This window comes from Solanum dulcamara, chromosome 2 (genome assembly GCF_947179165.1).
Source record: "Solanum dulcamara chromosome 2, daSolDulc1.2, whole genome shotgun sequence".
In the NCBI taxonomy this organism is placed as follows: domain Eukaryota; kingdom Viridiplantae; phylum Streptophyta; class Magnoliopsida; order Solanales; family Solanaceae; genus Solanum; species Solanum dulcamara.
Genome location: NC_077238.1, coordinates 75,928,410 through 75,944,375, shown reverse-complemented (window position 1 = coordinate 75,944,375; position 15,966 = coordinate 75,928,410). Strand labels below are relative to the sequence as shown.

The 15,966-nt window shown below is 32.9% G+C and overlaps 1 protein-coding gene across 2 annotated transcripts; it reads left to right on the top strand.

Annotated features, from left to right (window-relative positions):
• Positions 1 to 4,429: 4,429 nt before the first annotated feature.
• On the top strand, positions 4,430 to 9,141 carry LOC129877279 (glutamine synthetase-like). 2 transcript variants are annotated; one of them, XM_055952761.1, is made up of 12 exons: positions 4,430 to 4,552; positions 5,933 to 5,972; positions 6,079 to 6,182; positions 6,281 to 6,329; positions 6,553 to 6,659; positions 6,923 to 7,010; positions 7,448 to 7,576; positions 7,746 to 7,820; positions 7,930 to 7,983; positions 8,085 to 8,122; positions 8,311 to 8,470; positions 8,653 to 9,141. In XM_055952761.1, exons 1-12 carry the CDS (start codon positions 4,479 to 4,481, stop codon positions 8,803 to 8,805), a joined length of 1,071 nt encoding a protein of 356 aa, XP_055808736.1. In that variant the 5' UTR covers positions 4,430 to 4,478; the 3' UTR covers positions 8,806 to 9,141. The 2 variants fall into 2 exon arrangements, with proteins under 2 accessions (XP_055808736.1, XP_055808744.1); XM_055952769.1 differs by lacking the exon at positions 8,311 to 8,470 and having other exon boundaries at positions 8,713 to 8,773.
• The last annotated feature ends 6,825 nt before the right edge of the window (positions 9,142 to 15,966 follow it).

The window sequence follows — 15,966 nt, the reverse complement described above, 5'->3', positions numbered from 1 at the left end:
CTTCCGTTGATTAAATGAATAAACGGATGTATGACTACGCCAAGTGGTTTGCTTAGGAGCCAGTAATGGTTTCTGAGTGCCGGCCACATCTAGGGTACCCTCCCGGGCGTGACACCAGTGGGGAAGGAATTTGGATCAGAAAACTTCTGATAGTAACTTCAATTTTTTTTAGCTTAAGCCAGACTTGGATGAATCCTGAGTCAAAAGAGGTCTAGGGTGACCTGGTGATAGTGGGGGATTGAATCGGTGATTCGATTAAATTAGCTAATATCCAATATGATACGGAGCATTTACAAATTCACAGAATTGCATTTGGGTGAGTAAAACTCTCAAAATTTGATTTAGCGTGAAAGGTATGATTTAAGATATCATGAGATGAGGGTGTGCTGTGAAATGGGAGTTTGGAGATGAAGTTCTGAGCTCTCTATTTCCGTGTAACCCGCCAGAGTGGGATGGTCCCGCTGTGGTGGAATAGTCGCGACTTATTATGGGGTAAAAACCCAGAAACTGTTCATAAGATGTTAGGAGGCGACCCAGGGCACTTTTTATCACTTTTCCATGAATTTCCACTTAAAAGATAAGATTTCTACTCCCTAAACTCATAATTTGAATTTTAGAACCCATGAAGTATGGTGGGTGATCATTGGGGGAGGGTTTTGGCCTATGGGTAATGGTGGAAATTATCTCTAGGTGGGATTAGGATCGTGGGTTGGTTTAGGAGGGGAATTATACAATAATTCAAGTAAAGTAGACTATTATGTTGATCTTTTGTATGTATTTACTATTTTTAGATCAAGAACAAGCGGAACGAATTTGAAAAGGAAAAGCTCTTGCATCTTAGAGTTGTTGAAGCTCTAATTAAAGGTAGGTTATGGTTTTGTTTTCCATAGGTGTTTCATGTACTTGCTAAATTACTTCATTGTATGCATATATGTATATGAATAGGGAAGCATGTTATGAACTATGTGAAATGATCATTACTGGCATGTTTTATGATGAACCTGTTCTTGGTGATATAATATTGACTATTGTTGGTAAATTGTGATTGCTTTGTATATTTGGATCGAGTGTCACGTTCTGACATATAATTGGATCGGGTGTCACGTTTCGACATATATTTGAATCGGTTGTTACATTCTAACATAAACATTAGATCGGGTGTCACAATCCAACACAAAATAAGTGTTTACAGGTCCCATGAGAGGACCCTTATATGAAATTTCATGATATTGGGATTAATGAACTATGATCTTGTTGAGTACTATTGGAGATGAAAATGGTTAAGTTAATCTGTATATATATGCTTATTGTGTGGGGTTTACTTATCCATATCTCTCTTATTGGCTAGCCGCGTGATCCTACCAGTACACTATTGATTTTGTGTACTGATACTACACTTGCTCAGTCTGTGTTGAGTACAAGGCATATTCAGCTGGATACGGAGAGACCTCACTTAGAGGAGTGATAGTGTTTGAGTTCAAGGGTGAGCTGTCTCTTTCAGGCTTTCGTGGACTCTCATGTTTTCCTAGTCCTTCTTTCGGGACTTAGACTTTACACACTATTATGTTTCTTTCGGGGTTGCGTCCCTTTCTAGAGTTTTTAGTTGTTTAGAGTTTTGGTACAATTGACTTTCAGTTCCTAGGATAATTGTTTGCATATTTGGGTTGATAACTAGATAATTCTGAGCTTTTGGGAACTCAACCTATGTTTTGTTGATTAAATCTGCTTTCGTATATTTAAAATTATTTATATCTTGTTATTGTTGTCAGTTAGGCTGTAGTAATAGTTCTTCTATCGAAGGGTTAATGTGGGTGTCAGTCACAGCGGGTTGGGGATTATGACAGTCTAAGAGCGTACGATTCAAAATCTAGAGGACATGCTAAGAGATTGTGTCAATAATTTCAAAGGTAATTGGGATCACCACTTGCTTCTTATAGAGTTTGCGTATAATAACAATTATCACTCAAGTGTTCAAATGGCTCCTTGTGAGGCATTTTATGGGCGGAGATGTAGATCACTAATTGGTTGGTTTGAAGTAGGTGAGTTTGAGTTGATAGGGCAAGACATGGTTCGCCAAGCTATAGAGAAAGTGAAGATCATCCAAGAAAGGTTGAAAATCGCACAAAGTCGACAAAAGTCCTACACTAATGTTAGGCGAAGAGATTTATAGTTTAAAGTGAATGATTGGGTATATTTGAGGATTTCACCCCATGAAACATGTTGCGAGATTTGGGAAGAAAGGGAAATTTAGCCCCTGCTAAGTAACAATTTGTAACACCCCATACTATTCTAACTTAGATCAATTTCGAGAGCCTCGAGAAAATTTGAGAAAATTCACTGTATCAATAGACCACGGGTTCCACCTACGACCCATAGAAACTTCTACGAGCCGTAGGGATGACTTGTAAGGTCCCGTAACGCTTTGTAGAATTTTCAGTTGTCAAGACCATCGTTATGAATCAGAGTAATAATCTGTATAAAACCTTATGACCCGTAGGGTCAATCGTAGACCCTTATCACATTCCAGTAGCTACTGAAATGTGCACTGAATTCCATAAGAGGGTCCTACGACCCTAATAAGTTCTACAAAATGTAGAATGGTTTGTAGTCCCCAAGCCCTAATTCTTCAATGAGATCTCACGAGCAATCGCTACGAGCCGTCAAAGGTTCTACGACCCATAGAGAGGGCTCGTAGACCCAACAAGACCCAAACGAGTGAGATCCAATTTTTAGAAACTAGTTCTACAAGGGTCTTCTGCGGCCCGTAGAAGATCCGTAGCGGCTCAGAGTCAGTTTTAAGTGAGGGTAGTTTGGTCTTTTTCCATATTTTCCAAACCAAATCCTCACATTTTAGGACTAAAATAAGTCCCTTATCAGTACCCAATAAGGCTTTTCTCTAATTAACACTTAGAATATTTTGAAAGCGAGAATTGGAGAGGAGAAAGGCTAGGGTTCAAGCAATCTAACCAAGTTTTTTGAGTTTTGCTCAAATAATCATCATTTAAGGTATGTAGAACGTTGGACTGAGTTCGTCCTCGTGTCCTACATCTTCGTTGAGTCAGTATGAGTTTGAGTTTGAGTTTCAATCCCATTAAACTTAGTTCTTGAGTTATCTATATAATTCCTCATTGGGTTCTTTGTTTATATAAGTTTATTATGATGATCCCCATGATTTGAGCTTTGGAATTGTCGTTCATGTCTACATTCACATGAACCCTAGTTGAGTAATTGGGGAAAGACATAAATTCACCCTTGCACTTGTCCCGAAAAGTCAGTTACACGTTTAAACTATCATGGCGACTTATTACACACCTATACTACTTAAAAGTGAATCTATTTACCCCCTGAGACGTATAACACCACTCTCACAATGGGAGGTGTATCAAATCCGTGCCACATCAATGTCATCACACTACCACATAAGATGTCATATCTGATTTCAAAAAAAAAAATCTCCATGTTATTTAATTATTTCTTCTTCGATGAACACCACCATGGCTACCATATTAGTACCAAATTCATATATTTCACTATCAAAAATTAAATTAGCTGCCACAAACTCATCATCGGAATCACACTATCATCATCATCCCCACAAAAATTATAAAGAATCACCATAAAATTCAATACCCATAACCAAACTCATCACCATGAAAAGGTACAAACCCACCACCAAATATTACCACCACCATTATCAATATCAATTTCTTCTTCTTTTTCACCACCTTCAATTCCCTCTCTTTGCCACCCACCACTCATCACCAACAAATCCACCATTATATTTTATTTTTAAACTCAATCATCAATTTTACCAACCATCAACAAAATCAAAGAGAAAAATCGAGTATAATGAAGATGGTGAAATCGGAAAAGAATTGAAATAGAATATAATGGGTCTCTGAAGTTTTTGTCTACGGGACCTTCAATGGTCCGTAGACCCTTCTATGGATCATAAAAACTGCTCGTAGAAAAGGTGTTGGGGGGGGGCTCAAGTTGGATCTACGTTACCTTCTACCGTCCGTAGACCCTTCTACAGTCGTAGAAGCTCTCGTTAGACAAAAAGGGTATATCTGAGCCATTTGTGTAATAGTAGAAAAATATGTTTACCACTTTTGTAACAAGTGATATATCAACTCTAAATCACAAAGTCGATGGGGTATATGAGACTTTTTACCTTTTGAAATCAAAATACAGTTAGATCGTAAATAGCCCTATTTACAAAAAATTCTTTTAAGGAAAAAAAGAAGATAGTAATAAAAACTAATTTAATTTGTTAATTTACCATATCATATTCTTTTTTAATTCATTAAATTAAATTTGAAGAAAAATCCATAATTATTGCCGATTGATTTACAGAATTAACACCTCTTGAAACAACCTATATATATAAAAAGAAAAACAGAACACTTCTTTTCTTCCTCTGCATACACACAAATCAATAGTTAATTTTTTTGACAAAATTTTGATTTTTTTTCATTATGTCTCTTATTTCAGATCTCATCAATCTCAATCTATCTGAATCCACTGAGAAAATTATTGCCGAATACATATGGTTAGTAAATTTTTTGGCTCTCTTTTTATTCCCTTTAGATTTAATTTTGTTTTTTTATGATTCTTGAAATGGTGTTTTATTTCTTCTGATTGATAGTTTTATGTGTCACTGTTTTATTTGATAGTTTAATTTATGTTGCTCGGGTTCTTAAAAAAAATGTAAGAGGATGCATGTCCCATCAGTGAAAGTAGTATATAGAAGGATGACATACGGGCGCAACAATATTTTTGGATAATCGAAGCAATATAGGTTTAAATTGTTTGATCAGAATTTTGCAGTGTTTTATGATCTGTTTTTTCGTATATTTTTGGTATGTTGTTGGAAGTGTTTTATAGTGAATTGATTAGATCTATTTTTATGTAATTTCGTCGTGTTTTTAATATTTTTCTTAAAGAAGAAAAAAAGGACATTCTAAAAAGTCTATTTCTCCTCGAGGGAGGAGCTACTGGCCCGAGGGTCAAGTGATTCATTTGAATTCCATTTGGTTGAAAAATCACACCATTTATATATTAAGTTAAAACTATTTGATATGTATTAATAGTAGACGTTGAATCTTCAAGAAGTTGGATCTAGCATTTTAAATTACACGAAATGCTTCATTTTAAAATGGATCTAATACGGTAAAGAAAAATGCACCTGATGTTTACACCAAAAGAGGCCAGCTTGGTACATGAAGTATTTTTTTGCGTCTGCGCAAAGTGCATGAAAGGATGGCACCCCAATAGTTGTAATATAGGCAGCTAAAACAAGTATTAGTGACTGATTTTACGGCTCGAATGCGTAACTTGCATGTCACAAAGAGATAAATTTATTGTTTCTACATTGCTCCCCTTCACTAGTAAAGTTGATATGCACTCTTTGTTTACACCAAATAAAACAAAAACTTAACTTTAGCAGCTTATTACTTGACCATGGTTAAGTGATAAACTTGTGTGAACGAACGACACACAATAATGGAGCCACAATGGTGGTCACAGGTTCGTAGAACTCAATAACTTTGACTTGAATCCATTATTTGTGTTAAACAAATTATTTAATATTTACCAATATTCTTTCCAGAATCCAGAACCCAAAATGCAAAATGAATTGTGGTCCAGAATCCTTATGAGTGCACTTGTAACAAAACTGCAAAGTTAACATAATATATGTCTAGAAAATATTTCATGTATTGTTGCTAAATGTTTGCTTTAATATTTTGATAATTTTCTTCTGAATGCGAGATAGCGTAGGGAGAAAGATTCAATCTTTGATCTTCGCGTTTATAGTTTCTTTCACTAGGTAGTTATTTGTAGTACATCAACATCTACATAATAGTCGTTTCTTTGTTGAGTTTTAGTTCTACACAATGATAGTGTGTCTTTCTTGTTTTCTTTTTACCAGGATTGGCGGATCAGGCACGGATCTTAGGAGCAAAGCCAGGGTATTACTTCAATTATTAATACTTTGTTTACTAACAATTTTTATTTCGTTTTCGAGTGATTGAAGATTGCTAACTTGGTAATTGTTTTTGTTTTTATAATTTACAGACTCTTTCAGGTCCTGTTAAAGATCCTTCAGTGCTTCCGAAATGGAACTATGATGGGTCTAGCACCGGGCAAGCTTCTGGAGAAGACAGTGAAGTGATACTATAGTAAGTTTTCCTTTAATGTGCAAAAAAAAATACGTTGCCAAGTTTCGTTACTTTCTGAATAGAATCATCTGATGATATTAAAATGAAATTTCAAATAGTCCTCAAGCAATTTTCAAGGATCCATTCAGGAGGGGCAACAATATTTTGGTGAGTTGGTTTGTTGTTGTACCTATTTATCTATATTGTGCAAACTCTCCAAAAAGGTTAGGCGCACCCGTGTTGATCCTACAAGAACACATTGTTTTTGGAGGATCCAACACTCACCTGTCAGCATTTTTGATGAATACAGGCAACATAGCCTAAAGTTGGGATTTTTTTTATTGGAATTTGGTAAATGTGTGTGTTTTTAATCGTCTTTTGTTTTCTTAAGGTCATGTGTGATGCTTACACTCCAGCTGGTGATCCCATTCCAACAAACAAGAGGCACAATGCAGCCAAGATTTTCAGCAACCCTGTTGTTGCTGCTGAAGAACCATGGTATCGAAAAACTCTATTTACATTTTTAACGTAAAAAGGTTTTATTGGTCTTTTATTTCTTAGTGTATTTGTTTAGAAGTTTTTTTGTTCTTCTCTTTTGAGTTGAGGGTGTTTCGGGAACATCCTCTTTACCTCACAAAGGTGGGGCTAAAGTCTGCGTTCATTTTACTCTTCTTAGACCCCACTTGTGCCATTACACCGGTTATACCGTTGATATTGTCGTTTTTGCAATTTTATGATTGTCGGAATAATTTTTCAATTAGGTACGGTATCGAGCAAGAGTACACTTTGCTGCAGAAAGAGGTTAATTGGCCTCTAGGATGGCCTATTGGAGGTTTCCCCGGACCTCAGGTACAATTGTTAATACCTTAAACTTCTTTTTTTCTTGGAGATTTTGAATTATTGTGTTAACTATTTGGCAGATTTGAATAACTGAGTTTGAATTATTTTTTTCGACATTTAGTATCTTGATCATCAAATTATTTTTACAGATCATAATATTAGTGAGTATGGAGGAAATTTGCTGATTTTCAAGATTTGAAAGTTTTGAGTTCGGAAATCGTTTTTTTAACACCGTCTTTGCAAACTCAAAAGCTCGAATTGTTTGTTTTTCTGGCCCTTGCCTTCCCCTAGAGGTGGAGCTAGAATTTCAACTTTATGAGTTCTGAATTTTACAACAACGACCTCAAGTGCTAGATCTCCGCCCTTGCCTTCCCCCAAAAGTGGCATTGTTCCAATTCTGCTACTTTCCCCTGTAATTTTCTAAAGAATTTTGTTACTGAATTTAGGGACCTTACTACTGTGGAACTGGAGCTGCCAATGCTTTCGGACGCGATATAGTTGACTCACATTATAAGGCATGTCTTTACGCTGGGATTAACATCAGCGGCGTCAATGGGGAAGTGATGCCTGGACAGGTATAATGCTTTTCCATCCCACATTCTTTTTCAGACAGAGACGAATTCAAGATATAGAGTCAGGGCGTTCTGGAGTATGATCTTATTATATATATGTATACAATTCAAATTTATTTTTGTGTATGTATACATAGTTCAAACTCACTAAACAGGCTGTAATTTTATGCAGTGGGAATTTCAAGTTGGTCCTGCTGTTGGTATCTCAGTTGGTGATGAGGTGTGGACCGCACGTTACATTCTCGAGGTATAATATTTGGCTGCTATAAACTTTTTACCATTTTAATAGTTTAAGTTAACTCTTATAATGTGGAGTTTGATTTTTACATTTGCTCATCTGTATTGATGTTAAACAGAGGATTGCAGAGGTTGCTGGTGTTGTTGTTTCATTTGACCCGAAACCTATCCCTGTGAGCTTTTTTTCTTTGTATCTTTCTATTGTTACTTTTAATGTCGGGTTGATTTGCTCTGAGGTTTGCATTTACATCATGTTTTTCCCATTTACTGTCAGGGTGATTGGAACGGTGCTGGTGCTCACGCAAACTACAGGTAGAGGAATGACATTTTTATTCTACTATATTATATGAGCCCCATGTAGTGTTGAAACTGATTTTATGAACAAGTAGTTATGTGTTGGGATAGAAGTTCTTCATCGAACTCCCCTTCCCTGTTCCCTTGCCTCCTCTAGTCTCGCCCTCTCTCTATGAGAGAGTATTGACGCGGAATGCTTCTTTCAGCACCAAGTCTATGAGGGAAGATGGAGGCTATGAAATCATCAAAAAGGCTATTGAGAAGCTTGGATTAAGGCACAAAGAGCACATTGCTGCATACGGTGAAGGCAATGAACGTCGTCTCACTGGAAAACATGAAACAGCTGATATCAACTCCTTCAAATGGGTAAGTAAACTATCGTTTTTCAACTAAATTGTCGTTGATTTCCCTCTCTTTCGTTCATTTCGTGTTCACTTACAATTCTATTGCGGTGTTGATCTCGAGAATCAAACGTAATATTTCAGTTACAATTATTTGGCCAAGCGTATCCAGTGTCTCATTTTATGTTGCTACATTTGTTTTCCCAGGGTGTTGCCAATCGTGGCTGCTCCGTTCGTGTAGGCAGAGATACAGAGAAGGCAGGGAAGGGATACTTCGAGGACAGAAGGCCTGCTTCGAACATGGACCCGTACATTGTCACTTCCATGATTGCTGAGACCACCATCGTCTGGAAACCTTAAGCCGTTCATAAGTGTCTTCCTATGTTTGCTCGAATCCTTTAAAAATTTTATCCTACTCATATCCGATTCTCTAAAAATGCATAGTTTTTGGATGATCTGACACACTCTACGGTATTTTTGAAGAGCCCAGACAACATAGCTATCTTGGAGGATTATTGTTTCTTGTGTCAATAAATTCATTATGGCCTAGCTAGCTATGGGAAATTACCTTTCCTTTCCCTCAGTTTTCTTTAGTTAAGGTAGTCTATTTTATTTTTCTTCTGTTGTTTCTTTGAACAATGCATTCATCAAAGGCTGAATTCACTGCCTATGATTTGGTAATGTTGTTAATAACTATGTTATTCTTATTGGTTTGACTTATTTCATGTTGCTTATGAGTTGAGTAAAAATTGACCTGACAACATGTAATTATTTTTAGCATGATTAATATACATGATTCATGAAAAATAGGATTATAAACTTACCATGTTAAATTATATTGATATTGTAAATTTCTTACATTATGATGCTGGAGTTAATAGTTACACACCTAACTTATCATTTTTTTGGGGGAGTTTCACAGTTTAATTATCAGTTGTTTCGTTTTTCCTATCTGAAATATCATCATCTATATATTAAAATACATCTCAAAACTGATTAGGCCTATTATAACTTATTTTCTTTTTCTACTTGAACTATCCCCTTTTCAATACCCATGTTTCCCGAAGCATTTTAGTTGTGCTATCGTCCTTTGGAACTATCGTCCTTTGGAATTTCTTCCAAAAGGATTACATGTGAACTAAAGAGCTAATTTTTGAGAACTATCTAGCCCTTCATTGGATGATCCAAAGCGGCTTGACCATTATGCCATCTATGACAAGAATCACAAGATCATTGTACTTTCCTGATGTGGTCCACTAGGATAACTTTCAGGGCAAACATCACAAATTTCATTCGTTTAGAATTTAATTATCTTCATATTTGGTAAGTTTGTAATTTTATCAATCCTATTATAATTTACATTGCAAATACATATATCTGGCGCTCGGATACATGTTAATCAAACACATATAATTAAGTGTATTCAAATAAGAAATATAACCGAAAGGCATAAATTAAGAAGGAAATCACAAGTATAATTATTTTGGAGTATCCGTCGTATCACGGCTCCTAAAATATTCAAAAAAATTGAAATCCTTCTTTTTTTTGTTTGGAGCATCAGCAAATTCTTTCGGAATATGGATTTCTGTGTATTGATTTGTTCATTGTGTATTTGACATGTTTTTTATTTATTTAATATAGTTTCTTCTATGTATCTGATATATACTTAATGACTAAATATATCTAATCTATTCATTTTGTGTATTTGAACTATCCTTCTATGTATATGATATAGTTTTTTTATATATTTAATATGTACTTAATTATTAAATATATATGATAGGTTCATTCTGTGTATCTGAATAGTAATAGAGTTTCTTTTATGTATTTGATAGTATTAAAAGTCATCTGTTTTCAAAACATATATAACTATAAAAATATTAGAGAAATTTGCATAAATCACTATATCAAATATAGTTATTGTTTCAATATTTACGCATGTGTTCGCGCAACGAACACGGCCTGTATCAATTGTATTTGTTCGAATAACAAATTTAACCAAGATAAAATATAAAAACAACGAGTGTACGATACAAACAACAAAAATATAGGGCTATATATGTGAGTGTATATATAACCATAATAGTACAATCAAACAAAGATACATCCATAATAATGTAGTCAAACAAGGATACAAAAATACGAAAATGTATACAAGGATACAAACAACTAAAATGCATATACAATCAAAGCAAATACAAAAATATAGTGATTTATCTGAAAATTCCCCCTTGGTCATACAAAAGTACAGACGAAACACAAAAATACATCTCACGCTATAATAAATAAAGAATTTTACGCTAATTATTTAGCGGCAATAATATAATAATAGTATCGTTATATTATATTTTACGATAATAATAAATATGAATATTATAACCAACACTCTATATGAATGTCACTAAAAGCTTTAATGACTGTGAATGCAATGTCATTAACTAAATGTCGTTAAATAGTTTTACGGCAATACTAAATGAAAAAATATATTGTCACTAAGTAGTTCTTTTGGTGTAGTGTCAAATCTATACAATAAAAAAAATCAACAACAACAATAACACTTTACCCATTGAAATCCCACAAAATGGAGTATGGGAGGATAGAGTGTACGCAGACCTTATCACTACTTCGTAGAGGTAAAGAGGTTGTTTTCGAAAGACTCTTGGTTCAAGTGCATCAAACCCAAGTAAAAAAAGAAGAAAACAATGGAGAAAGCATAGCAGTCGATAAGAAAAGAAAAGCAATAATAATAGCAAAATAGAGTGATAATTGAAATATAATAAACAACATATAACAAGAACTACAAGGATACGACTAATCCTACATACGACACTAAACCTTCGCAAGGCAAAACAATACTCTATCCCTACTAACCTTCTACTCTAATATGCGAATAGAAAATCGATGTCAAAACATTCCTCCTTCCTCAAAATACAAAACAGATTACCCTATTCAATCTTTCCAGTCATGGACAAGGTTCAAGAAATATTTTACAAAACTATTATTTTTCCCAGCCATGAACAGAGATCTATAATTTTTTCCAGCCATAGACTAGGTTCAATGAAATTTCCCAAAAGTGGCAAAGATCTGAGTCTGAACTTGGATGTATATTTGCTATAAAATATAAAGCATAACTACGAATATGATTTTTTGAAAATATAGTTACGAAAGATAAGGCTGCGTACAATAGACCCTTGTGGTCGGGCCCTTTCCCGGACCCTGCGCATAGAGGGAGCTTTAGTGCACCAGGTTCCCCTATAGCTACGAAAGATAAATATAATATACTATGTAATTTTTTCAAAATATTAAGATATGCTTGATAACAGATCTTATAAATCTTGTAATTTTTAAATTTAATTCTCTATGAAGTCCAATTATGTCACATAAATTAAAATACTAACGGATCATTTAGTAGCTGATATGCATATATTAAATTTTGTATAAATAATATCACATTCGATAGTTAGTTAATAGGGGAGTTATTTATGTATAAATTAATATAGTGTTTGGTTTGATATTTATAAATTCGCATAACCAATACATGTATAAGTCATAAAGAAATCTATATATTATTATATGTAGAATAGGTTACCTCGTGATCAACTCGTAGGAGCTGAAGCTCGACACGGGGCTTTGTAACTATTAAGTTATAGCATGACTTTATAACAAAAATAAGTAAATCCAACATAACTAATCTATACATAAAATAATATATTAATTCTAAAATAATTAATCTATATATTACTAATACATAATTCCAATCGACGAGCACATGACTCCTGAAAATATCAAACAAAAAGCTCAGACATGTCGTACGTAAGTAGGTTTCGTAAAGTTTACATGATATTAGGTCTGGCGCCAACTAATGTCCTTGGATGTTGACATCTTTTGGTTTGGTACTTCCTTTTTCCACTAGCCAGCCTTGTTTTACAATGGTGTAACTACCGTAGAGGAATGGTTTAGGATCCGTTCATTTTTAATTGAGAAAATTTCAAAAATAGTTAAGATCAGAAATATAATTAATCTCATTAATTATAGCTTATTTAATTATGATTCCTAGCTACATGTCATAAGGAGAAGGGAGGGTGAACTACCTTGGCAGAGAAAGGAGAGAGGTGAGTGAGATCTGGGAGAGAGAGGAGAAAGATCCAATTGATTTTTATATCGATTTAATCTATAGTTGTACCACGAATACAATTGATTTGTATCAAAAATTAGCTACTAGAAGGAGGAGAGAGGCGAGCGAGATCTGGGAGAGAGAGAGAGAGAGGAGAGAAGAGAGAGATACAATTGATTTGTATATCTGATCGATAATTGTATATATGACCCATAATTGTGTCACGAATACAATTGATTTGTATCAATGAAAACAATTGTATCAAAGACTATTGTATTCAATTCGTTGATACAAATTAATTGTATCAGGTATATTAACGAATACAATTTGTATCCAAATATAATTTGTATCGACGAATACAATTATATCAACAAATAAATTTGTATCATGATTGTAATTCATAACAAATTATATTTGTATTCATGTGCATTTGTATTTATCTGTTTCCTTGTGTATTGTATTTATGTGTTACCATGTGTGTTTGTATTATCATTTATATTTATATCATTGATTGTTACCATTTGTATTTGTATAGCAATGTGATAGGAAGGAAGAGATGAGAGAGAGGGGGAAGATAGAAGAGAGAGATGAGAGGGGGGGAGGGGTGACAGAGACAGAGGGAGGGGGCATCAACATTGTTATATTTATAAAGCAATAGCTGCAAATGGTAATTATTTCAAACTATAATGGTGTATAGTAAATATATACCATATGTTGGTCTTACTGTGTAAATTTTCTTTTTAATTAAAGATTTTGAATTTAGATTTTTGAGAATGAAAAAGATTCATTTGAAATTTCGTTTTCAAAAATAGGTCGTGTAATATATAAGTTTATATTTGATCGTACCTCAATATAAATATCGAACATCAGAAACAAAACGAAGATGTATCATTCCACTTCTTTTCCAATTTTAATTAAACAACAATTTAGAGTAGTGAAAGAAATTACTAAAAAATTAGAGATGATTTGACTAACCTAGTCAACAAAGATACTATATTGTTTAGTTAAGTAATTAGGCAAAGGTCGAAATAAGATTTAGCAACCAGTCGACAGGTTGTTGTCATCTAATAAAGAATTAAATATTACTTTCTCCATTTAAATTTATGTGATATAACTTAAATCGTCGTTAATTTTTCTAAAAATAGAATATTTTTAAAAAATTTTGATATTAAACATGTCAGAGCATTTATGTGGCTATAAAACTTTCAAATTTAGCCTTAAATATGATATAAAATTTATGTGGCCATAAATTCTTTAATTAAGATTAAAATTAGAAGTATAAAGTTAATTATTTTCAAATTTAGAAGTTGTCATACTTTTTAACAAATTAAAAAGAAGAGTGGCAAGATTAAGTTTAGAGATTAAATTTGTATATTATTTGGTTGAAGATATAACTAATTTCAGGATAATTTATATTTTAAATTTGATGTTAGTTTATTTTATCCAAGATAAGAATTATAATTTCAGAATAACTTTATCCGCAAACCAGACGAGTACATAATAAGGATCTTATTTAGGACATAGATGATAAAAGATTAAAGTATATACTTTTACACCTTTGAAGATTTTGTTAAGAGTCTAAATCTCAGTGATTGCCTCATTCTTTTTAGGCTGGCAAAGTAAATAGTTATATAAGTTCCAAAACACTCAAAATGATTACTAATGACAAGACTTAGAAGTTAGAATATATCGAAAAGCAAAAATTTAAAATTTATAGTAAAAAAATCTATGTTTCATAATGTATTTTCTCATTCTTTATTAAATTATATTGTATTTTCAAAATTCAAATCTGATATGTATAATTAGTTACGTCTCAATCTCAAACAAGTTTAAATTGATTGTATAAATTCTCATTGAACACATTTTTTGATGTAAAGTCATATGTGATACTTTTAGTGTGTGTTCAGTTGGAAGGAAAATAGTTTTCAAAAAATATTTGAACTTTTTCAGGTTTAATTGTTCTTTTTCTATAGAAAAATAAATTTCCTGTGAGAAAAATGGCTTTGGAAATTGGAAAACAAATTTATAACTGAGATTATAAATTCATTGTCTCTTCCTCACCGGTCCAACTAACTCCATTCTACTCCTAGAATGTTTTGTTAGATTTTATATAATATTTTTTTCTCACTTCCCTAACAGTAAAAAATATTATTATTTTTTTAGTACCGAACACATCCTTAGTTCATTATTTAACAAAAAAATTCAAATAGACGTCAAAAGCTTTGGAAAGAATCAAAGGATAATGATGTGATAATAGTTATAACATCGTCGTGTTTCTTATTTAGGACTTAGAATTTTCCAACGTACCAAAACATAATAATTAGGACTTAGAAGACCATTATATCTTTGACAGCTTGAAGTTTTTCTTTAAAGTCTAAATTATTAATGATTGCCTCACCCTTTTTAGGTTGGCAAAAATAAATAGTAAGTATAAGCACCGACCAAAACGCTAAAAAGGATTAGTTGACTAATCTTAAAAGTGGGAATCACAAGATTGTGAGATTGCTCAACCTCGAAAACATAAATCATGGTAGAATAGTTTGAGATCCGTCTATTTTTATTCAGAAATTTTAGATTCTAGCTTTTAGGAATAAAAAAATATCCTTTTGAAAGTGTTGCAGTCAGAAATAGATATTTTATTGCACGAATTCAAATTTAATCATATTTCAATACATATTTTGAGATTATTTTATTTCATTATTTATATAAACATAATGAAATTATTAATATGAGATAGAATAATTTCATGAAATATTTTTATTTATCACATCTCTGTACCAAAATAAGTATATGTTTTAAACCTTGAATTTTTTTCTTTAAAAGTCTAAATCTTAGTGATTGACTTATCTTTTCTAGGTTGGCAAAATTAATAGTACCGACCAAAACACTAGAAAGGATTAGATTGACAAAACTTAGAAGCTGGAATCACGATATATATTAGAAAAGCAAAATTTATACTGCCTTCAAGCTGAGGGAACTATATTTTCCCTTTCAGAGTGTGTTCAATAAGAAAGGAAAATATTTTCTCATATTTGATTAGGCAAAATTTCAAAAAATATTTTTTTCAAAAAAATAAAATAGAAAAATCATATTTCACATTAATTATCTTCTCTGACTCTTTAACACACCTTATCCTTCAGCATAATCATCCTTCACCCTTGTTCTTTCCTCTCCGGAATGAGGAGTTACTGGCTCAATTAATATGAATATGTGTTTGTAAAATATTACTCCATGTACTCCATATTAACTGAATTTACGAGGTAATGCGTGTATATTAAGAAAAATATTCAAGGACATAATTTGAATCATATTTTCCACTATTGTCTTTTGTAAAATCATAAATATAACTTTTCAAGTAGTGTGATTTATCTCCTAGAAAATATAAAACTTCAATAAAAGAAAGGGCA

Coding starts and splice junctions, on each gene's coding strand:
- LOC129877279 (XM_055952761.1), top strand. CDS start 4,479: ATGTCTCTTATTTCAGATCTCATCAATCTCAATCTATCTGAATCCACT. Junction 6,183..6,280: donor GACAGTGAAGTGATACTATA/GTAAGTTTTCCT, acceptor AATTTCAAATAG/TCCTCAAGCAATTTTCAAGG. Junction 7,984..8,084: donor TTGACCCGAAACCTATCCCT/GTGAGCTTTTTT, acceptor ATTTACTGTCAG/GGTGATTGGAACGGTGCTGG.